At 36.0% G+C, this 26,261-nt stretch overlaps 1 protein-coding gene across 1 annotated transcript in view; it reads right to left on the bottom strand.

The window, feature by feature from the left end:
* Positions 1 to 3,854: 3,854 nt before the first annotated feature.
* The window catches only part of LOC144433566 (serine/threonine-protein kinase 17A-like), a 30,178-nt gene continuing 7,771 nt past the window's right edge, over positions 3,855 to 26,261 (bottom strand). Inside the window, exons 4-6 of the mRNA XM_078121885.1 lie at positions 7,980 to 8,109; positions 7,402 to 7,630; positions 3,855 to 7,028 (exon numbers count right to left, since the gene is read on the bottom strand). Of these exons, the coding sequence (XP_077978011.1) occupies positions 6,794 to 7,028; positions 7,402 to 7,630; positions 7,980 to 8,109 (594 nt within the window). The 3' untranslated portion in view covers positions 3,855 to 6,793. The remainder of the gene's footprint in view (positions 7,029 to 7,401; positions 7,631 to 7,979; positions 8,110 to 26,261) is intronic.

Raw genomic sequence — 26,261 nt, 5'->3', positions numbered from 1 at the left:
ATTCACTCCTGATCAGGTGATTTATGACCTTTGACACTGAGGATGAGCGACGGATGACTCGCCGGGTTTGAGCACAGATCATACACGAAAGTGATTCACAAACACTTGTTGTACTGGGATTTTCCTAGTCTAGAAATTCATTTTCAACCAGCAATAAATACACATGACAGGGGAAGAATATTAATATTCCCCTCTTACCATATGGCGACCTTAAAACTGCTTCCACAGCTGGTTTTGTGTTTAAATAAATACATATAAATAAATAAATAAATAAATAAATAAATAAATAAATATGGAAAGTAAAGATATGCGATATTCGTCCGTTAATAAAGTTTGTCACTAATATTGAACGTCTCCTTGCCGCTGTTAGGAGAGAACCATTTGATTCCTGGGGGGGGGGGTAGGAGGATTTTTTTTTGGGGGGGGGGGAATTGTCGGCAGGTGAAGAAGGAAAAAAATTTGATCCCGTAATTGCTTGAGAAAAGAAAATTGTTCCAACGGACAAAAGTAAAAAAAATAATGTTGCGATATGCTACAAAATTGGTAAGCGAGAAAAAAAATTGCATTGTTTCTGCATATGGAAAAAAAATAATGTGATGCAGGACTGACAATAGAAAAAAAATTCTGTCACAGTGATGGGGATAAAAAAAAAAATGCTACCATAGCCCCCCCCCCCCCAGAAATCAAATGGTTCTCACCTTATTTAGTGATTTGGTCAAAATTATCCTTCAAATTACTATTATTTCAATTCTTAAAGAAACGCTGCACTTACGTCTCGGCGCGTTGTACACCAAAAAATGAAAATAATACAACAACAACGAAATAAAGAACTGCCAATAAAATAATGTTTCAGAAGAAATGACGTATAAATTGCTGATCAATTCAAGAGTTCTTTCAAATACGAAGGATAACATTTCAGAAGACTGCTATTAAAATGCAAAATTTAGGTTCCGGTATATTAAGCAAATTACTCACAGAGAGCGCATCACACAATTAAAATAGAGAGTCAACCGTCCCTTCAGTGGGAGTGATATGTTTTTTACGTGTAAAAGGAATCGAGCCGTATGCATACATCAGATTTATAAATTAGGAATTTTTATATTTTGACACCGAACTAGTGTAGCCGATGTATATATATATAGCGCCATCACTTTGTCTTTATTTTATACCTTTGTTTTACTATTAGTTGTAAATTATGTATGCATTTCATTTGTCTGGTGTCTGCCAATACTTTGCTGCATAGCCACCTGTTTGATTCTTTAGCCATCTTATGAATACCTTGATTTGTGTCAGTACAGTTGTCCACGTTGACGTTTTATTGGGACAGTCAACGGAGTTTGGTCTAGCAGTCCCTTGGGAGGCTACTAGTAACTGGGAAAAATATAAATAAACAGTTGACCACATTTTCCTCCTCGAAATGTGAAATGATTAACAAATTCATAAGTCTGTCCATCATGAAATATTTCTCTAAATCTGACTTGGAAAGAAAGACCCACTGACATGTGAAACGTAACTCACTTTACACGTAATGTTTGTATAGAGGGCTTGCCAAATTTGCTATAGATATGTTTACAAGTGATTAATGAAAAATGGCTAGTAGTTTGCGCTACATGTTCAGGTTTTATGCCTACCCTGGATTGAATTCTGTGAGAAATACTACCGGTGACGTCTTGAGTATAGCAGTACTGTTTGAGCGCCTGTACAAAGATCGCCCTCACAGGCAAAGAATGGAAAATTTTCAAATCCAGCAGAAATTTCACGGCCCATGATTAAGGGCGAGATCAATAGTTCAATGTAGGATAAAAACACTTTTTTTAGTTAGGCCCAGCCCCTCCTCCCCACCCCCTTCTAATTAAATTGACCAAACTTGAAAATTGTTTCAGAGAGCACAATCGATTTCGAATCGATATGTAGTAGTAAATATGTTGTACTATGAATAAAAAGCCAGTATTTAGTAAGTTAAAAATATTTCTTTTGTTGACACTGCTCTATTTTAGTTGCCATGCATTTACAATAACAACAATTCTTCTAATATCTGTATTTAGGGGTACAAAACAAACAGATCCATTAAAAGTAAAATAGTTTTTGTAGGATGAGAATATTTTATAAAATGGTTCAACCCCCCCCCCCCCCACCCCACCCAAAGTAAATGAATTTAGTTTTTTATCCTACATTGAAGTATTGATCCCGCCCCTTAATCCAATGTTCTCACATCAATGCTATCTAAAAAAATAACCTACCTGTAGACTTGAGAATGGCTATCACTACACTATTCCACTATCCTAACTGATATTTAAATTTTTTGAATTTGCGCTTCAGGGAACAGAGAGCAAAGTGAAAGCAAATGTAGGTTATCTAATCAATAGTCAGGAGAATTAGATCACATCAGTATTTTGTTCAGGACAAACTTTCTATAGTCATGATAGAGTAGCTAGCTCTACCAACCAGCTGTTTGGATACCTCAATTTGAATAATTTTCTTTTGAAAGCTGGCAAGGAAGAGTTGATTTCATCTGTACTGTATGGTAGTGGTCAATATCATGACAATCCTCATTTTATTTTGGAAGCTGGCAAAGAAAAAGTTGATTTCGTTCATCTGTACTGTATGGTAGTGGTCAATATTATGACACATAAAGTTGATGTTCAAGCATGGCACAACATGAATTGAATATACAATGTTACATGTAAAGAACTAATGAAATGAATCTACTGAACTATGATATGCACTTTGACAAAAACTGTAATGCCTACTCCAATGAGAACGTAAGATGTTAACTGATAGTCACTAGTATTACATTGTTTTCCCCAGGATTTTTTTCTTCATTCAGCTAAGGAAAATATGAGTGACCTAAGGGGCCTTGTCACTAGGAGTGAAAAGGTGAGTAGTGTCAAATCTTTCATGTGCATTTTTCAGTCTGTCAGAATGAAAAAAAAAAAGGTCAAGGAGTAACAGCATTATGCCTCCCACAAGTATTTTAATAAACCGCACTAAGATGCATCCGGAACATTTGAAAAAAAAAAATTTGTTGTTATAATAATAGATAACAATAACTTACTCATAATATTGTACACCGTGAAAAGTATTCGATCCATCACCTGTGGGTAAATGTTGATTTTTGGTCCACAGCGCCCTCAACGGTGATCACGATCTCACCTTATGTCTTTACTAGTACTGATTTACATAATGTTTAATTATTGGTATTTTGACAATTTTCAGTGAAAATATTGTGGTTGTCTGATTGAAAAATGATACTCCAGTTACAACTAGTACAGTTTAATCACGTTGACATTCAAAACAAATCGTTCGCTCAAGATTTAAACTTGCCACTTCACTACCAACAGATAACATTGACCACTTATTAACAGATACAATGTATATCTATAAGTAACTGGCCAATTCTTAGTGAATATATCTTTGGTTATTTCATGAAAAAATGTTTCAGTTGCAGCTAGAGCAGGTTTAACTAAAACTAACCAATCACAATTTTGAACATTTTGACTCATATGAGTATCATACAACTAGATGCCACAGATAGTGATATAGAGTGACCAGGGTATAAATTCCAATATTGTTTTTATGTATCCAACCCTTAATTAATGGCAACATAGAATTGTTACATGTTACAAGGGACACATTTTTTGTATCAGAGTATTCTGCATTTGTATTTGACAAAAGAAAATTACAAAATTTTTCATGGGAGATTTCATGCACAACTTGCATTCACACACACACACACGCACGCACGCATGCACACACACACACACACACACACACACACACACACACACACACACATACATACATACATACATAAACTTTAACAAGACAAATTTATGTAATGAAAATTTTGGATGATTTTATTTCTTAATCAATAACCGATGTAATGTGTATGGGGAAAACAAAGACAGGCATATATTTGCAGCATTGTATAAACCATCATACCTAAAACACTATCAAGAATCAACTTTTCATTCTGAAAATGTCTGCAACAGGAAAAAAAAAACAGTCGTCTATTTGTGTAACTTGCATAGACATTCATTTCTATAATTATGATAAAAAACTGTTATAATAAATAGGTTGAATTGTTTTTATAATAAGTAGAAGTATTAGTCAACACTTACTGGAAGAACCAATGATTAGTTAAATATTTTACAATAGAGGTTCTAACTTTCACCAATTTATAGAGGCTGTGACAATATTTCTGTAAACGAGGCCATGTTGTGATATCAAACTATGAAGATGCGATACTAAAGACATGAACTATTTTTGAAGTTGTTGAAGATTGCAATATTTTCATATATCTTGTCACAAAATATTCTCTACTCTAAAAGTACAGGGTATGCAATGCAATGCAGGAATTACATTTCGGTCGCTTTTGTTTTTGACAAAATAATGCCAAGTCGTAATTTAGCAGAGTGTTAGTCTACGCAGGGAGAGGGACTAAAATGATTGATAACAAACATGGCCACGCTTCAGAGAGATTGTCCTCACAGAAAATGAGAAAAAAAAACACAGAAAGCCTCCACAATAGGTAACACCTAACCATACAAACAATATTAAACCTTAAATATAAAGATTAAATATATCGATAACTATATATATATATCACTGTGGTTTTTTTTCAAACCATGTAATATATTAATAAAACATCAAATGAGATTTTTGGATTGAGGTCTGAACCTGATGAATAATTTTTGGTCCCCACAAACATACAATTGGTAAAAGTTTTAGGGAAGAATACTGAAACAAGAGCATTAAAACTGTAAATGACTTCAGATGCTTTATATAAAAGATTTCCCTCCTTTTGTAAAATGTTTGAGGTTTTAATAACAATAAGCATGGCTGTCAGTTTTTACTTTCAATAATGAGACTTAAAACTTAAAATCCATGCTCATAAACAACTTCCATGCAAAAGGAAGACTTGTAATGGACAAAAAAATACACAGTTTTGAGCTTACAAATTATTTTGCACGTCAGACGTCAAACCAAACAATTTCAATTGATTTCTAAGCTATTTCATCTCGTCTTAGTTTCAGGAATTCCATGAAATTTTTTTTTAGCCGTGATTCCGATGACTAATGGTCATCAAGTCCATTGGTACACAGATCTCTACAAACTACGACTTAGCCACAGCAAACATAAGAAATTCATTATCTACAAGACAGCAAGATGAATTCCTGAAACCAAGACGTCTAGAAATAATGGAACACTTTCAATGAGTAAATATGAATACACAGCTCACATGGTTTTACGAGCTGAAAAGATGTTATTTTATATATATATATATATATATACAAATGTATATAATATGTCAGTGTGTCCTTCGCATTGCCACAAAGTCATCGACCAAAGCACTATCTACACTGCAGTTAGTCAAAGCTGAAATCCACACTGACACTGTAATCCTCAAATGCTGGCTTTAGTTGGTAAAATTCTCATCCATATTTTTGAGATAAAAGTCCAGCCTACACGAGGGATATTTGTATGTCTTCTCACACACAACGATGACGGGTGAGAAGTACATAGGAACCAACTCAGTTCCTTGATATTTAGATCTTTAGACTTATCTTTTTGAAACCTTGATATTTGGTAACTCACTGTTCACTTACTTGGACAACTCCACACACTAGAAGAAGTAACACCAGTGCAGTATCACACAATTCAATATACACGCATATACAGGCTACAAATGCAGTCACAGTTATTTCCTCATGAAAAGTCAACCAAACTTTTCAGAATGGTTAAGACAATTCAAAGAGACGAGGCTGAGTGACTACTCTGAAGTAGGATAAAACACTGCAATTTTCCAACAACCATTTAGCCTGCATCACTCTTGTAAAGATGTACAACCTATAAAGTTATACCTGCACCCCCCATAACCCAACACTTTGTGATAAATAACATTAGATACAGATCCCACTATAAATACAAAACCTGAATATAACAACTGTTACAGTACCTTGTTATAACTTTATCAGTGTATACTAGATACTCTTAAAAAACCTATAGAAATTACCTCGAGGCATTATTGTGCCAAAGTCGTTAGTTTGAAACTGTGCAACTGCAGATCAGTGCAAATCAAGCCCCCTTTCCACGAAAAGATACTATACAAAAGACTACCCGACTTACATCAGGTAACGACACATTTGTATGAGAGAGTGTGCATCACAAACACAATTTAAAATTTGTACAAAAAACACCGCAAAATTCACCACAGTTTAGTCCCAGTTAAAGCTAAATAAGACAGTCCATTGTAGACTGCAGTTGCACACGTGTGACATTCTGATAAGCTATCTTCTGATTGGCTAAACCACTTAGCTGACTACCTATTTTCAACTTCTCTACCAATCAGTGCCTGTTACACAGAACAGTTTGTCACTCGAAAATTAAATAAGAATTAGCCCTGAAAAGTATTAGCATCAGACATTCCACGAATCGAAGGATCCCGAATGAAGAGTTGTCGTATTCGGAAAAATTAATTTCCAGCACTAGAATCAGATGTTAATATTTGTTAATTGGCTTTGTTAATATATTAGTAACTTACAATGAAAAAAAAAACCCAATAAGACTAGAATAACTCAGAAGCTATAGTTCATTCACAAGCAGCCAATTTGGTTAAATATAACATTTCTTCAACATGCACCATAAGCAGAATGCTGCCATAGTCTTTGGTTTCAATCAGCAACAGACAGAACAGAACAGGATTGTTGTCCACACTGGTTTCAGATAGTGGGTAAAGTCTGCCCACTAGAGGGCGCTGTTTGTTCAGATCACTTTCTGTCCAACTCTTTCCCTACGATTGACAAACACAGTCTAATTCTTTGAACCCTTCTTCAGATGTCACTGGTAATTCTAGTTTCACTCTTTTAGCTTCTGCTACTTCAACTGCTACAACGTTTTCTTTGTCACTACTGCTAGACAATGTTCTCCTTACTCCACATGGTGATCTTGCACATTCTTGCATGTCGGGACAACACTCTATTTTGAGCCATGGATGTTCCATGCAGTCTTTTGTTGATGCCCTCTTTCTGTAAAGAAATATGAGGAAATAAAGTTATGGCAAAAGGAAACAACTTTCGACTTGTCTGATTTTATGGCATTCAACTGAAATAAGCAAATAAATGTGATCGTCGTGAAAACTGTTGTACTTCAGCAAAAAGCAAAGCCTTGAATTGTAACGTATTCCAAAATAAACACATCTTCAGGGAAAGAAGGACAAGGTAAGACTTTGGCCTTGATTTCAGTATACTTCTGAGACCAAAACAATTATCACTGGCTTACATCTGGTATTTTACAATCTTTGAGATTTTTACTCTGTTTCAACAATGTTGATAATTTTTTACTAAAAATCAAAGAAAAACAGATGTTTAGATGTACCAGTTACAATATATATGTACTTACAGAGGTTGAAGTACAAGCAGCCTTTTAATGAAGTCTACAGCCTGAGGTGAAATGTCTTTCCACAGTTCTTCTGGAAAGTCTAAATTTCCTTGTGAAATGTTCAGAAATGTTTCCTGTTTGTCTTCACCAAGGAACGGTGACGCTCCTGTTAACATGACATACGTTAGGACTCCTAGGCTCCACATGTCGGTTGACAGTGAAATTGGTTCATAGCTTAAAACTTCTGGTGCTGTTGAAGGTAAAAAAATGAAATCAAGGATCAGTACACCAGCTAGTCTAACTGGGTGGGCTTACACGAAACAAACAATACATCATTGTCATAAAGGACACAATCACCACTCTGTCACATTACTAACATTTGCATAGAAAAGTCTTTAGCCCTCCCTATAGCAATTTACAACCCAGGGGTCCTACCCAGTGAAGTTAGCGAATTGTATGTAGTATATTTCAGCCGTGACGGCTTGCCATACTTGAGGTACAAACTTGAAAATATAAACAAAACAATTAAAATACACGATACTGTACCTCAACAAAGGTTTCTTACAAAACTTCACCTGATGAATATATCAACAACTTACCAACATAATCTAGTGTTCCTAAAATTTCTCGTACTTCTTCATTTTTATTGACTAGTCTGGCAAGCCCAAAGTCTACAAGTTTGATATCGCTTTGTGTGGGGTGGCTGTGTGTGAGGAGAATATTGGAAGGCTGGAAAAAAGAGAAGAAAAGTTCATCTAGGTTAGAAATGACTCATTGAATCAATATTTACCAACAAAGTACAATTGTTCCACAAACAAGTTTCTCAGATTTCTTCTTTTTCCCTCGCTCACTAGTTTGTGTGAGGTGACTACGTGAGTTTTGTGATCTAGTGTTACAAGATTTTGTTGTGTCATAGCAAGCCTTGCATGAAGTCAACCACCTGACAACAGATGGGACTACATGTATATTCAATATATTTGCAGATGAAACACAATATTGAATAATAAACATATATAATATCAAAATGATTTGTTCATTTTTCTGATCATTCCCTCATTCATAAAGATATACTATACATACAGCAACAAAGTTTCAATATCTGAGAATATTTGTCAAGAAAGTTACAAGTCACTGAAAATGTCTACTTGAAAAATAATGACTCATGCTCATAACTGTATGAAGAATACATCAAGGAGAGGTGTACGTGATGTTTGCCAATATTCCGCCCAAGAAAACAATACAATTCAAGTGTGTTGTTTTTTCTGGATGTAGTCCTGTCACTGAGAGTCAGTACTTGAAAGAAATTTAACAGGAAAATGCCACAATAGTCGATAACTAAATGAGGACTAAAATGTTTACTAGTGAGTAGCTCTAACAGTGTACCGTTTTTTAGGGGGAGGTTGCCCAGGGGGATTACAGGTGTTGATTTAAAGGAACACCTGTCCAAAGGATTTTACTTTACAAGCTTCTGTCAATGGGTGTTTATTTACTTGTAAACCTTCAAACTCACACAAGAGCGACTCTCTATTAGGTGAGCATTGTAAGGTCTTCCTGGTTTTACATTCACGTTATTCACAAGTGCTTTTATTCACCTTCTATATGTCCCAATGTCATAGCTGTTTGAACAATCCTGTAACTCACAATTCACGCCAATATGACCTACCCCATGCGTAGCCACAAAATATAGTTGCCTATGGCTAACTAGCAAACACAGCCAACCCCCTATGGCTAGAATGATTAGTTACCCCATGGCTTGGGAATAAACACTCTTGAGAAGAAGTCATATCTCACAACCAACACCACTTCTTTTTTTTAAATCTACAGTATCTAGAATGTGATAAACCTTCACTGTAAAACCAACAACAGGCTCCTTCAAGTTAAAGTAGTTACAAATTACCATTTGTTGATACGAGGCTAAGTTTTATAGTGGTAGTCATCTTGGTATAACTTTTGAAACCATTCACGAACAAACTTCACCCACAGACTTGGCTATCTGGTTTGAAAATGTCACTCACCAGGTCAAGCCAGTTTGTTTTAGTCAGTATGTCCAGTCAGAGAAGCAAATCTCTGGAACTACAACTTTTTAACAACTTGTAAAACTCATGTATTCATGAAAAGCAACATAACATTAGACCAGTGCAGTGTAGTGTAGTATAGTGTAGTGTAGTGAATCTAAAAATCACTTAAAAAGTTGTGTCAGGAAACACAAAGCGGAAAAAGATAATAGTGAAATCTAAATGATGAATAGGCATATTGTTGGCATAACAATGTACAGGTGGAACAAGGATACCGAAGGATGTAAGGGACCACTGTACTTCCATTTTTCATTATAATCATAAATGCTGAAAATATTACAATTGGAAAGTGGTAAACACATTATTCTGAATGTCTAGACATTATCCAACACAGAAGTAAACCATTTCTACTTTGGCTCCAAAGTCTGCAATTCATCACTTATTTATTACTTTGTTTACGTCTCGATCACTATTCTTTTCTTTTTTATGGCGACCATACTAATTTGCTGAGCCAGAGAACTAACATAACCAGCCACAAAATAAGTATTTTGCTTGCGGCAAAACATATGAGATTGGTTTGAGAGGGACCACAGCTTTCTATGGTTAACGGTATTGTTGTGAGGAACCCGGTGAAATGTCTATGTCATCACGCTTGTCAAACACTAATGAGGATATCTATCATTACTGTCCATTTCGGCGTTCCACTTCTTGTAGGTCTAGTTAGCTGACTAGCTTTATTTATGAAACTTAATCTGTCGGAGTCCCAACTAGACAAACATCGCGTACCAGCCTCCCTCTATTACAGGTGTTTCAACTGTAGACAGTTTGTATGGTGGTGCTATGTTATCTCTACTGTTAATCCATGACACGGTTTTCATCACCTTTCTAAATCTCTACTCTATGCTGGACAGTGACAAATGAAAGCTGACACAAGATAAAACTTCCCCCATACATAGATGGCACTCTGCCCACAAAGCTGTAGTCATTTTATACAGGGTCAGACATATTCATCACATGTAATGGCAAATATAGTACATTCAGGATCTAGGTTCTTTGAGAGGGTCCCACAAATTACATTATTTTTTCAACTTTTTGTTCAAAGGAATATCAAACATAATGACAACTGACAGAGACCAGCTAGATATGCAATGAACACAGCAACACACACTTAGTGACACACACATCCAATAGTATGACCGAACCCCATGATACGCGAGTGCAAGTGTGGCGTACTCGAGGTATTTGCACAAGTGCTTGCAATGCTCTCTGCGCCCACACTTTCACAAGTGCAGCGATTGAAAGTGTAGCAGAAAACACTGCAAGCACGAGTGCAAATAAATAACACGAGTACCCACAGTGACACTCACATGGCATGGGGTTCTGTTATTACTACATATGTTTATCTAAATGGCAAATCTCCATAAAATCATACAGTGCAATTGCACAATTTCATGTGTAGCAAACGACCATGTCCTAATTTGCATATCATTTGCATGTAGGTATGCAATACTGTTTTCGGTATTGCACTGCAGTGAAAATACCACTAGTCAGTGCACACATCAGTGCAAGTAATCTCAGGTACATAGTGTAATAATATATTATTGAAACTTTCAAAGTTGAACTGAGTTCCTATTACAACAACACGTAGATAAGAGTTTATTCTAGGAGAAGAGGTGAGAAGAAAGAAAAAGAAACACAAGAACACCCTTTGTCTAAAATTTAGTACATCTCCGGTTACTTTGTGGGCTGGCAATGATATGGTACCTTGCATCACACACTAAAGCTTTCAGTAAAGGAGACGTCTTGAGATAAAGTACTTTCTAGCTATGTAATAATGGACCTTGTACGTTATTGACCACAAGTAAATAAATTTGTACAAAGACTAACAGAAAAGAACATGTTGGTCCATTCTAATGACAGGATATGCAATGGCAACAAAAAAAAAAGGTAGAGGTGAAGTCGTGAAAAGTCTGGGGAGGGAGAATTTATTCGTAACCATGCAGAACCAGAAAGTCCTGCATGGCCCAATAGCAATGAGAAGTAAGAAATTGACCAAGCATGGCTATCAAAATAAAGAAAACTGTTAACATTCAATTAGCTGGGCTGTAAAAAGAGCCAAAGAATTTGGTTTTCAGGGTATGCTGAAAGCTATGCACTTTTCATGCACAATATAGCAAGCAAGTCCCCTGTGAAAGTAAAGTATCCTACACAATTCATCTGTCTATCAGCCTCCCTCTTTCCCTACAGCCTGGGATTGAAATATTTGCCTCTCTGAATTCTCCTCCTTATGTTACTGATAGCCACTTGTGTGGCTCAATATGCAAAGCAGGCAACCAATGTTTGAAGTATTCCCATGGTGACACTGACTGCAAGAGTTAGTTGTTGCTAGAGCAACAGCAGTAAACCCTGTTTGTTCACTTTTTAAATTTGCATTTCCTGATTCAACTGTTTTCATACATTGTACTACTCAAATGAATACTTCCTTTTCTTTGTTTTTAAAAGTTTACATTTCCCCAGGGTAACAGGTAAAGAACAAAACTGAATGACAACAACAGGAACCCTATTTCAGCACCTGTTCCTTGGTCTGTTCAGAATGCAAACACAGAAAGCTTTCATCAGAATTTACCTCAACAAGAGTCAAGTTACGCGAGTTGAAGGTGCCCTCCACTCCAAATCTATCATGTTAGAAAACAAAAAAAGCAACGGAGCTGCCAAAAACACAAGAAGTGTCAAGAAAAAGAACTTGTTTTTGTATCTGATAAAAAGAATTGGTCGAAAAATCAGCACAGAACTTGAATGAGGACTGCATACAACAGAAGAAAATCTCAGTCAAGTAACAGGTGTTTGCTAATGTAAAATAAACCACAGTCATGAGAACTCAGTTACTTTCTTTAGTCTGGTCTTCTTAGCTGAGTGTACACCATTGGTAATCTGAGAGATTGACTCTACTAGTCCAGTTGTTAGAAATGGATTTTATAAGAATTTTGGTAATAAGACATCAAACGTTCTGGTTTAATCTGACGGTTTTGTGATTATAATTTATAGAAGAATTTCATGTACTTTCCAGGCTATTTTGGAGCAGTTGGTACTCCAGCAGCCCAAATACTTGGCTATCTGATACAGTGAATGATAATGTCAAACTAGTCTGGATGCCAACGTGGTGAGTGAAGGTGTAAAATCGTAACGATACCGTATAGGAACTAGACAACTGTCGAACTGGATAGCATAGCTAAGTCTTCATTCCACTGTGTCATTCCATACAATTGACACATTTGCACAAGACTACATACTACTTTATCCTTACTCAATCTATATTTCAGATGAAATATTACTGAACAATTCAAAAATCATTGCAGTGCGTCATATCTAATTTGTTTGTGATTTTATCATACTGTATGGATTTGTGGATTATCATTCCTGAAGTTGGGCCTACTTTGCTGGGTGGAGCAGCACGGAATAACTGATCAAGACTTGCACACAAGTTATGTGGTACGAAACTGAATAACAAAGTGAAGTGCCTAATATTTTCAGCTGCTTTGGGTGACAATCTTCTAATCTTCAACACAGATCTATAAAGGTGAACGTGATCCTACTTAATGTGTTACTTGAATCACAACATAATTCTTAGACATTCTTCCCATCTACTCAAATGGTCTGAGTATGTACTTCAACACTTAGTGATGACTTTAAAGTTTAAAACCAGTCATACCTTACTAGTCTAGAGGCTATCCATTGGCTCTGAATCTGAAGATCTTTTCAGGTAAAGAGATTTTCAGATTCAAACCCTCAAAGCCTCTACCTAGACTATAGTTCACAGACAAACCTTTTAATCAATAGCGATGACTTTAACAGTTTAAAAAATAGTCATACCTTACTACTAGTCTAGAGGTTATCCATTGGCTTTGAATCTGAAGATCTCTTCACGTAAACAGATCTTCAGATTCAAACCCAACAGATAGTCTCTAGACTATGGTTCATAGACAAACTTTTTAATCAAAGATGTTTTCCAACTAATTCTCAAATCTAATTACTCACATCCCATATTACGTACCATAATTAGCTTATTCCAACCAACGAAATATTCATACATCATACATATTATTAATACTGACTTGCAATCCTTCTTTTGAGCCATATTTCCTGATGAAAAAAATTCCTCAAATTATCAAGTCATCTAGGAGGTTTGCTAGCTCATGTTTGATATGCTTTAGTCCTGTTTTGATTAGACTTTAAAGCCAGAGGTATGTTAATGTAGCTAGCAGATTACTGGATTTGTCCTACATACCTTGTCATCAAGATCTACAGATTTTGAAGTTACAAATGTACTCTGTTCTACTATGTATGTACAAATGCCACAAGTGGATGTTTTGTGATAAATTATTTCTATACTAAAGGATCCTCTTGATCAATTCGTGATCAATAAGTGATAACAATTGGGTGAAAGGTGGCATTTAACTGCAACATCGGTGACAAACCAAAGTTTGATTAAAGTAGGGCAGACGTGACTTAGTTATGGTGATACACAAGTGTAGATTATCAAGGGCTGGATGGTTTCTAATAATGTCTGATAAGATTATCGGAACGGCTCAACAGCACAGATGTGTGCAGACGCTAATGCCGACATCTATACGTTAATTGCAAAGTTATACAGGACAGGCCTGCGGGTAGGAATTACAAGAACAGAGAGACACAGACAGACTACCAGTGAACATACTACACCACACACAATAGGGATGAGAACAAATTGACATCATCATCAATAACTGTCAGCTGTACACCATTCTTGAATCTTAAGCTAACCCTTTTGATATTCTTCAAACACCAATAATCCGCTACACAGTTAGAAAACACATATTACTTTACCCAAGCACAATGATGTTGAGAGATGGAACAATGACAACAATGGACAAGAAAAACATGAATGTTGGGTATAGACGCATAAAACTAAGCCTCCATATACCTTTCACGAGTATAAACAGTGCCAGCTTTGCCTAATCCGCTCAGATTTTTTTAATTGCATTTCACATCTTTGCAGAAAAGCTATAGCATTAGTATTTCATGGTTGACTGTATTATACAACACTATCAACATTTCGTTAATACTTTGTCTAGAGTATTATGGTTACACAGAAAGTGAACCTATTTGCATTGCTACATCCGCCCTATTTAGACAAAGCTAGCATGTAATATTGTTTCCAAGTTTCACTCTACGCAGCCTGTCATAGCAATGACCAGTACTCTAAGTAATATGGGAAAACTAATACAATTGTATTATTTTATACAGTGACAATATCACTCACACAGTAAGAGTTTATACCAAAGTGTAATTTACAAGTTTGCCAGTAACTAACCACTCTGACACAGAAAGCTGCGTCTTGCTTTTAATATACACAAACCTGAATTATCACTTTCGGATATAAACAGAATTCTTATTTTTACATAAGTGTTTATGTAAGCAGAAGATGAAGATCCCCTATACCAAATAAATTTTAAAATTAACGAGACTGTAGTGATCTCTCCTGGCTACAGACATAGTCATGTTACCAAACACCAGAGTCTGATACATAAGTCAAGTAATTACAAAACACAAAAAAGTCTTGGCTTGGACCCAGTTGAACAGACCATACTGTTACAAGATGTCTCATCTCAATACAATGACATATCACCATTATGTACGGGGGAGACAATTGTGCTCATTAGTGTAATAAATAGAGCTTGGATAAACTGTATATCAAACAGCTTACAAGTACAGGTGCTGTCTTGAATTTATTGGTAATATGCCAGCATATCTCAAATCTTTCCTGGGCTCCAGGATTACATGTAATAGTCCAAAGTCAGCATAACTGTAAACACAAGGTGCTACCACATGGGTGTAATATCACTGATTACTTGCTTGCATCATTAGTAGGAAACATATTCCTGCTGAGCCTGTAAGCTCAAATTGCAAATTGAAAGAATTACTGGCATACCTGTGTATTGAATGCTTCATATGATGCCTAATGAAAATACATTATAATTGCTAACTATGCTGCCCCCTTTCAACAACTAACAATTATATATTACCAAACAGGCTTGAAAAGAAAGGAAAATGTTATCCTCTGTACTTGATATCTTCCACCCACTCTGTACTTGAGATCTCCTATACTACTCTGTACTCTGTTAATGAGATCTCCCAACCATGCTACACATGCTATCTTCCACATACCTTTCATGCAGCTATTGTTAACTTGATATTCAAATCTGTTGTATACATTTACATGCAATATATAAAACTTTTTATGCTTCAAACCTTCATACATTTTGTTAGTTTCTTCCACTTCAAGTTGAGATTGAATGTGTGTCTGTCTGTCAAGGTGTGTGTGTGTGTGTGTGTGTGTGTGTGTGTGTGTGTGTGTGTGTGTGTGTGTGTGTGTGTGTGTGCGTGTGTGCGTGTGTATGTGATATTTTTTTACTCTTATACAACACTGAGACACATTCTCATCAACCTGGTCATGGCTGATAAAGTCAATCATCATGCCAGTGTTAAATAAACGAAGTAAAAATTCTCCTAAAAATTCCAAAGCAGGTCAGGTGTACAAACCCAAAAGACAAGCAAAGGCTATCACACTTGCACACAATACATTGTATGCAAATGATCAAATCTTAACAGCCTCTTTGGACTATAGCCTCTAGTTTCTAGATTGATTGTTGTTGAATTGATAAATCTATTCCAACTACACATCTAGTAACAGTCAGGTATTCCCTCAGTCTCACAGGATGTGGTTTGCATTAAAAAGAACAGGAAATCCTTATAGTCTTTGTATATACCCTCTACTTTCATTGTCACAATACAATTATTTGTTAATTATAAAGCATGCATTTCTTCCTGCTGGTGAAACCCTTACTTCGGCTTATAGATGTCATAATGCTAATAAATCTATGTCTTATTCGGTTAAAACTTAGCAGGAAAAATTTTATGAATTGATAACATTTCATTACAGGTGACAGATGACGTGAGACAAGTCAGGTTGCAAATCACCTGTCACTGAAATTGTTAACTTATATAACTATAAAGGAATTCGTGTGTACGTGTAGCTACATATGTGGGGACTTTTAGTCAATATTTTGGCTGGCTGTGGTAGCATTGTTTTCTGTGTCAGGTTGCAACTGGTATTGAACACTAGATTAGGTAACCGCACACAACAAAAGAGTGGCTAGTTCCAGGGAAATTAAAGACGAGCCCTCAAATTTCACTTGACACTACACTTCTAACAAGTTTACGTCAATAAACAATCAAACAAAAGTGATAATTATTATTGGAATCACACAGACTTGAAGTTTAAAAAAGTCAGATTAAAAAAACAACACTTGCAAATATTTTTTGGACATTGATTTGTTATACTGGTACTACTGGTGTGCCCTATTGAAGTGGGTTTTTCTATGAATTGACCCTTCCATGGAGGTAGAACAAAGGGTTCTTTGTAACTTGCAAAGTATTGGTATCTACACCTAATTGAAGTGTTATGTACTCCTGAATCAATACTTCTTGCATTAAATGTAGAGTTTGCATGTGCCTCATACAACATATTGCCACAACCTTTGTCACTGTACAGATTAAGTATCATGGGACCAATGACCACATAATTTGAGGCGTTAGCATCAGACATATATACTTCAACATTCTTTCTAGTTGGGACCATAGACCACAGATTTTGAGGTGTTAACGTCAGACATATAGACTTTGACATCCTTTCTAGCTGGGACAAGTGACCACAGACTACGAGGAACCTGATGTATATATTCAATTTTCTAGCTGGGGAAGGACTTCCAAGTAATAGATGACTTAATATCCGTTCTTTTTGGTGACCAGTTTCGGGCAGTATTATTTACCCATTCAGCCCTACCTTATTACCACATCTAAATACTCTACCATACATGTAATTTGTTTGTGTTTGCTAAACAAAAACATATTTGAAATATTTCAAAAAATTCATATGGAAAACCAATTCTTGATCATTCAAAACTAGACATGTCATCGTCTAGACAACTACATTTTTACAAAAAATCTACGCATAACATCAGCTTTGTCCCAGCAAATTCACACAGACAGGACACCAACATTGTCCTTGTAGTTTTGTAACCATTCACTTACAATTTATAACTACATGTATGTGTGTATACCATTACCAATGAACATTCCTGAGTCAGCTAGAAATAGGGATCAGCTGGCCCATTTAGCTAAAGTAATTGTTGACAAAATTGAATCCCTAATAGGGTTTTGCAAGGAGGGTAAAAGAGTGTTTAGAATTCTTCTACACTTGGCCTTGGTGTATTGTGTAAGGTGCAAATACTTTGATGTTGATGTTTGGCTTCCAAACAGAAGTGGAAAGTATACAACTCTACTTTATAAGCCTGTGTAAATCTTATCCTGGTTTGGTGTCCTTCAAAGCATGGCAATATTATGCAACGTCACTCTATCTCGAAAATCTCTAAAAGTAATTTTGAAAACACAATTTTTGTTTCATGTCTGATAATATCTACACATATATACACTGCATGGATCAAACAAATGTGCTCTGTACTTTGAATTCTTGAAATACGCAAGTCTTTTTGAGTTCTCTGTGCAAATAGCCCCTTTTTTGTGAAACCGTGCCAAAAATCAATGTTTAAGTTAATTCTTCAAATTCACACTGCTTTACATTATTTGTATTTCACATGATCAGTACAACAAGGTGTAACACTAGGTCATGTTGAGGACAAAACATACACGTAGCACTTGTATTTTTCCCACTTTATGAAGCTTGACATTACCTGCGCCTTTGCCTTTGATGTTCAAACTCAGTGGTTTTTATTACAACAATCCAACTACAACACGGTTTACTTTACCAGACCTTGAACTTTTCTTGGACAGTCTTAGACTACACCATCAATATCTTAGTCATCTCAATCTGACTAAAAAATCGAGAAGTCGAGATGTGAGAGTAATACTAGAACAGGTTCTTAGAATCAATACCAAGCACTGACGCAAGTTAGTATTTTGCTACCTATTGTACCTATGCAATCCTTGGTCATTCAACTGATTAAGGAGACGTTCCATGACCAGAATCTTTCATTCTATACAGAATCAGTCAGATGTAACAAACATATACTTGTAGGACCTCTATAGTGAGACAAAGCTGTTTATCAGACTGCTATTAACAGTTACATAAACACTTCCGTTGTTTTTTCTCACCTGAATGGACCAGGCTATTAAAAATCTGTTTTCCCAGGAAGTTTTTCCGGCTTGTCATTTCCATGTGATTAAACCGTAAAATTTAAAATATCTCTTTCAAGTTTAATTCTCATCCACTGAAGTGTGCTACCAGAACTGAAGCTCTTGATGCAAAAGTGATCAGCCATTCTTAGATTCAGAAATTTGCCCCATGCCATGTACCAACCAGCAACCTGTTTCACCTGATTGGTAAACCATTGGTGAAGCAGGCACAACACCTCTTCTCACACCAGTGACAGAGTTCCTATTATGCCAGGAGGAGCGGTGAGATAAAGGTAGTGATTCAAGCATGCTATAATTCCTGAATAGCGGGTGAAGACACAGGGACTCTCTCCCTTGTAATGGAGTTCTAAAAAGAACAGTGACTCCATTACACAACAACCAACAACTTTACAAACAAGAACTGACGCTACGCTATCCTTCTTAATTACAACATTCAATTATATAATTTATAAGTGTGGAACTGATCACTTGGCCAGTGAAGGATGCGAACAGTGGTACACTCACAGTAGACAGGCCGGCATTGAGCATGCAGGAAGATGACCCAAAACAAGACGTCATGCAGGTATCATCGTTCATGCCCACCATTCACTCCAAACAAAAGAACAAAACAGTAAGAAAACTTTAAAACACATTAGAACAGTTTGTATAGAGACAGTATTCTCTGCATTACTATACCGCTATGTAATTTTATGTATACTTTTGTCTACATCTGACAATTCAAAGTTGCAGGAGAGTTTTGTCAGAAGGAACTTCAGACATCCCGTCTATTTAACCTGGGAGGGTCTCTATAAAAGCAGGCCAAACACTTCATCTAAAATGCTTTCTTTCCAACAGACAGGTCACACTTGTATAAAAGCAATGAATACTGTTTTCAGCCTCACAGTGGCTCAAAATAGAGCTAACCCCGGTCACTATGGCAACTGCAGTGTTAATGGGCCTAATTTCCCAAGGGCGATGACAATGTTAGTGGTTTTTTGTTTATATGCGCCAATCCAAGTTGATCTCTTTTTGAATTCTTGAATTGTTATAACAAGGTAATGGTTACCACTTTTTAAACAAATTCCATCAATTTACAATATGACTGAATAAACCATTCTTCCTATAAAAACAAAGAACAAACTCATCCATCAACACTTTACATAATACCTCACATTGAATTTGAAAAAAAGACACCAAACTGCTGTACTACTACAAGGTTACTGGAGAATTTCAAGTGCTATAAAACTCACAACATTTCAATGCCAACATAACATAGTCAAGAGTCATCCAGTTAAATGGTACAGTAACACCTTGTAATGTCTCTCGGTGTGGTTGTAATTTTTATTCAGGCTGGTTGTAACAATTGCCTCTAACAATCCTGCAATATCTCCCAGGAATAATTACAACTGTTTTACAGCAAACCCAACCCAAGTAGATCTCTTTCCTCAATCACTTACCACATCCATTAAAGTTACCTTGGCAAGAATGTAGGACCACACTGATGGAAACACATGCCCAATACAGCACGTGGGGTAGTACACCAGAGGGAATTCTTAACAACATAAAACAACTTTATTACATCCTCTTTCATGTATCCCCTTGTCATTGCACACTTCTGGGGATATGGAGCTGCTATTTCTTTAGTAGCATGCCCATAAGGAACACACACTAATTAAAGGGAACAGTTATAAATCTGAACAGAAACTCATTTTGAGGAAATCTTCTTTGCTATCCTTCCCTGAACTAAGCTGTATTTCCTTCAAAGTGTCTTCACTTCTTGAGTGACTTTATTTGAAAAAAGGAAGTTTTATGGATGAAGAAGCTTGATTTTTATAGGACTTGAGATGTTGATCAGGGTGGTTTTTCCGCATAGATAGAACTGGAACTTTGGTATGAAATTGAGTTTCTTGACGGTGAGAACATTCAACAAGGTATCAAAGAATTTCACAGACTGTTGTTGATAAGAGTAAGCTTTTGTTTTACGTAACAAGAAAAAACAGCAACATGTATATAGTACTGACGCAAGCAGGCTGTGAATTCTTTACATCATTCCTTCTGGCCAAGATTAAACCAAATCGTGTCCGTACCTGGAGTTAAGACCATTCAGAACAGATTACTTGAATTAAGCAGCAAATTAATGTAATGGTGATGATCATAACCTGTGGCCATTTACTGTATCAGTTAATTCACACAAACAAAACCAACCACAACTTAAAACACTAGTACCCTGACTCCTCTGTACAGGCCTATACTTACTAATACTAGCATCATGAAATATTCAAAATCCAAGTTGTGTGCAATACAGATTTTGCTACTTTAAATACCATGAAAAGTGGTGTTGTTTTCCACTTGGTGAGGGAGAATAACACTGGGCAGATTAAAATTTCCAGGGACTCCACTTGTCACTACAAGGTGTTTGTGCACCAAACTGACTGATGACGTCTTGTACAATTTTCTTTGTTTACATCTTATGACTGAGCCAATCCTACCCATTTCCTTGCCCTCTATGTATTGTCAAAAATGGCAGGACAAGATGTTCCTTTTGGCATTTTACTATTTATCAAAATCTAAAAGGTTTTTCAAAAAGTCAGGGTTCTATTTTGTATCACCTGAATAGCATGTCACACACAAACAACTTGAGTTCCTTGAACCACTCCTCAGGGTAGTGAGGCTGAACATATTTCTATTTTGAGAATACTAATGTACATAGGTAGCTTTTGAAGTATTGATACTGATGGATTTCTGCTTGAAGCTATCTATTAACTTTACATCATTACCCACTGTAACAACTCTAATATCAAGACAAATGATGCATGCAGTCATTACTAACCCCCCCCCCCCCCTCGGAATTTCACAACATTTACGCCACATCAAATATAACTGTCTGTTGCCATAAAAACAGCATACCTTCTCCTTTGTGTCTACCTAAAGAATTCATTGAAGTCACTTCTTAAATTACCAAACATTTTTCTGTTGTTCATTCTCAGCTTTCCCTGTTTATTACTGAACGCTATATTTCGTGGAACAATATTATTGTGATGTATTTTTCAATAGGGTGCGAAACCCTCGTTCTAGCTGGTTGTGATGAAATAAAAGAAAGGTGCTGTGTAGTCATGTATAAAGGAGAAACTTTGGTCGTTGACCACTAAAAGTCAGTTTTCATCCTCTACCTGTTGAAACAACAGATAATCTCAGGTACAGCTTTCAGGTGCCATTACTAGGTAGAAATGCTAGCACTCCGAAAAAGATTGACATTTTCTAGGGTTGTTAGACTTGTAACTTACAATGCAGTACCTTTCAGCATGTTGAAATATTTTTAGAGTGGTTTAGAAGCCAGAAGGCTTTTGGGACCTCCACAGTCTTATCTGCAGAATGGACTGCCGTGAGAACGACTGAAATGAGCCGGTAAAATAATAGTCTGAGCGAATGGTATCAGATGAAATGAAAATACAACAATAGAGGCAAAAAGCAACCAAGAGTCTATGTACACAAATTACTCAATGACAAGTCTCTGTAGGAGCAGTCAACTGGGACCCTGATCACGTTGTTTGGTCAAGTTGAAAACACAGTTTGCTGTCACTCTAAAAAACTTGGGTCATGAACAACTGCCCAACAACACTTGGGGAGTTGCTTAGCACCAAACTAAAATACCTGTTTGAACTAGTTCAAAGCCACTGGACTCGACTACAACAAATGCTTGTCGATCATGTGACTAATGCTTTCTGACTCAGCTTTGTCAAGTTGACACTTTTCTCAATCCTTTTTGTTCGATACCTGGCAGGTTCTGAAAGGAGCAGACCTTGTCTGTGTCACATTCTCTCAAGTATATCTACTTGCAGAAATGAAGTAGCGAGAAAGTGGCTGTAAATGTGACACAAGACCAGTGAAGTCAAAATTTGTTGTCCCCAGCAGCGAAAAACACATTCTAGACTAGCAAGCTAGGAATGTACTATCCTCACCATATCAATTCCCCATACACCAAGACCACAACGTGTTGAATGACAGGAAATCACCTTGTAAAGTGGCTAATGCCGGCCTCTGTCTACAAATTCTGTCTGTCCCAGGGGCCAGTCTATAACTTGAAATCTGTAACTGCATGCTACCTGCCTACTTGTCTGTCTGTTCATTGCCTTTTACACTAATTGCATTTGTATCTTACACATCATCAGTACACCATCAAAATCCCTCCTTATAAACACAGTACAAAGCCAATGGTATAGGAATACACTTTACTTTTTCCTGCCTTTTTTATATACACAGTGTTTCTACTATAGGAAAGCTCTGAATGCCATCTCTCTTTGTTTGCAAAGTTCTCTTTACTAATATTGTTTGAGTTAATGAGGTCTTGGATTAATCAAATAACTTGTTACCTTTCTACTATATGTTTACATTTCAATTTTTTTCATTTTGTACTTTTTGATAACAGTATTACTAATTATTGCCCATTTTGATCAAGTTACTTAGGTAATTGAGTGTTTGGCAATAGGTTTTACTTTGGCTGATAACAATACAATATATATAAACTCAAACACGGACCTTCATACCTATGAAACGTGCTTGCTGCAGATGTACTATGTCCCCAGCTGTTTAATTACAGTAAAAGAGATCGATATTTTCTTTTCAAATTGTTGAGCACTTGTATGTGGACTGATAAGGAACGATCCTAGATTAGTTAGACTGTGGACATGTCAACCTTTTTATTTTGTTGAGTCATCACTACAGTATATTGAGAACATAGGTAGCTTTTGATAAATGCTTAGTAACAGTGCCTTTATGTTAGGACCAATAGACTTTGCAGGGTAATTACAATGCTTCAACTCAGGTTGGGCTATGAGAAGTGAATAACAGTTAGCACCCTGAAAAACTAAAGAATGGAATATTCTAATAAGATTGCTGCCAACAGGTGTGATAATTAGTCTCATTATTGGCACAAAAAGTAGAAGGAACTAAGTTTAAGAATGCTTTCCATGAATTAACATGTTTTAAAGTACACCGTGTACGTGAGTTCAGTCTAGTTTTTTTCTCAAGTGTTAGGTATGGTAGCATCTTTTCAGTTATCTCCTCCCCCTGATAAAGTTTGTTTTTTCAGACTTGTTGGAATTCTACCACTTCACACAAACCACAAACTGTAACAAATCACTTCCTGTGGTTTTCTATGTGACAAATCCACCTGTCATTTTGTGAAGATGATGGACATGATACGATTCCAACAATTCCAATGCCAAAATAATGAAACCACCTGTGGGAAGGTGCTACAAGAAGTGCTAACACTATTTAACTGAAATCAATACACTTTCCTAGGTACATGAAAATTGGAGGGTGCTACTAATAATAGTAATATTGGGTACAGGTTCTAGTCTACAACCAGTTTGTGAGCCTCTTCTACCATATTATACTACCCATATTACTATTAATAATGTTGGTACGTGTAACTGCTTGTCTATTTGCTGTACAAAGGTTACTCTATAAAGGCAGTGACAAAAAACTACTCTTGCAAAAAATCTGCTTCTACTCTTTCAATTAATATATTTCCGTCCACATCTGCACAATATCTGGCTATAGAATTTCCCCATTTATTAATATCTCAGTGTGTTACAAGGATATCATATCTCAAACTACATTTTGTCCTAGAATCAGAACACTACATAAATTGATACTGTACAAAGGGAAACGTTTTAAATCACCTAACATAATATCTCTGGCATATCAGAAGTGTTTATCAGAAACAAAGGAATTCGTTCCATTCATCTCTGTCACACTGGGGTTAAAAATGACTGGACAAACACTTTAAATTATGACTTATCAGACTCTGTACACCTCAATAAATACTTTAATCCTCTGGACATCATTGTGTACTTTGATTTTACAAATCTATGCTGCCTAAAAACAACGACTGTATTCTTTATAACTGTGATATAACAGACTATTTCAATGACAAGTTTATTGAATTGCGATAACAAATATCCTAAACTCTTCACAGGCACCATGGAACTAATCAACTTACTTCATTCTCCTTGTATTGTCCTTGTTGCCCCTAGAAACCACAGGCTACAATTACATCATTGTATTTGGTTTAAGACTTTTGGACTATTAGCGTAAAAGCTAATCTGCATAAAATTGTGGCTCTCTGACCTTTTCTCATGAGAAAATGTATGTTCTTTTTGTCTATTATTTTATTGACACCGGGAATTAGTTACACATCATCTGTTTATAGATCAGTTAAATCAATTCAGCAATCAATATTTCTTTGTTATATATATAGATATATATATATATAGATATTGGGCAAACAGTTACAAAAGAGACAAGAGAAAAGTGTCAACTTGTTTACCACAATATTTGACAGTTGTTTAAACCTTTTATAGTTGTATATTGACATTTTATACTCATACACAGTTGATTTTATGTCAACTTTAATATATCATTTGTTATAAAATACTGGTGGTGTTTGCTACAAACATATAGTCTTGTATTTAGAAACAAATGCTATTATCATTTGATCAATATTTAGTTACTACAGGTACCACAAATCAGTTACTTTACAATGTTCAACTTGTGTTATGCCATGGTGTTCAAACTTGTACTATTAAAGTCATGATGTATAAGTCAATATATGGTTACAAATCTAATTCATTACAGTTTGCACTACTTGATGTATGTCATGGTCAAGTGGTAGTTCAACAAGCATCCTGATTCCGGTGGGAGGATCCCTGATAGCTAATTCTGTCTTACTTCCTGTAATACTTAAAAATAGATTAATTCTATCCTTTCCTGCTGGTGGTGGGTACTACTGTCACCTGTTTCACAGCAACACATTTCCCTATGTACCCTGAGAATCATACTGTCATGCTGTACGGTGTAGATATATAACAAATGCAATAACCAGTAGTTAGCATGACTTCTAGTCTGGTCCCGATTCACAACAAGTTTAAATTCACAATATACACACTACAGCTTGCACACATATGCCATGTCCCTACCCACACATAAAACTGTCTATATTCAGTAACAAATATCTTACAAATACTAATCAAATTACTGTTGAATAATGTCTTCAGTTATAATTAAAACATTTCACAGATAGTTGCAGTCATTCCAGCACTATGCAAATCTTAGGAATTGGAACTAGGGGAAAAATTCTTTCTATTTACAATCTTGCTCTTTAATAATGTTGTTTATCAAATTTTCATTCTTTTCATTATAAAATACTTAGTTTTTCTAGCTAGGTATAAGGTGCAGTAGACATTTGGACTCAATTAAGGACTTAGTTCATCATAGATGTCGACAAAAATTGGTGTGATAACAAAAACTTCCATTTGTGCTATACTTAGGAGGATATTAAAATTGTGAAATATATTGAAAATATTTATCCTGGTAGTGATGTTACTCTGTAATAAGAATGTAACTGTCTTTCTGGAATTTACGATCAGTATATCTTTTAGCAACACATGCCTTGGTATTTTTTTCAAACAAACCACAGAGTGGCGTGACTAGAAAACATAGTGAGCCAACTATTTGAGAAATGTCACACCAGACGATGCAGTCTCTCTCCCTGTGGCTGTGAATTCCAAGCAACATAGCTCAGAGCTTTCTCTGGTTAATTTTAACTAGATATACAATACCATACCTTCTGTT

The sequence above is a fragment of the Glandiceps talaboti genome, chromosome 4, assembly GCF_964340395.1.
Source record: "Glandiceps talaboti chromosome 4, keGlaTala1.1, whole genome shotgun sequence".
Lineage (NCBI taxonomy): Eukaryota > Metazoa > Hemichordata > Enteropneusta > Spengelidae > Glandiceps > Glandiceps talaboti.
The sequence above is the reverse complement of the archived record's forward strand: the minus strand, read 5'-3'. Positions and strand labels throughout refer to the sequence as shown.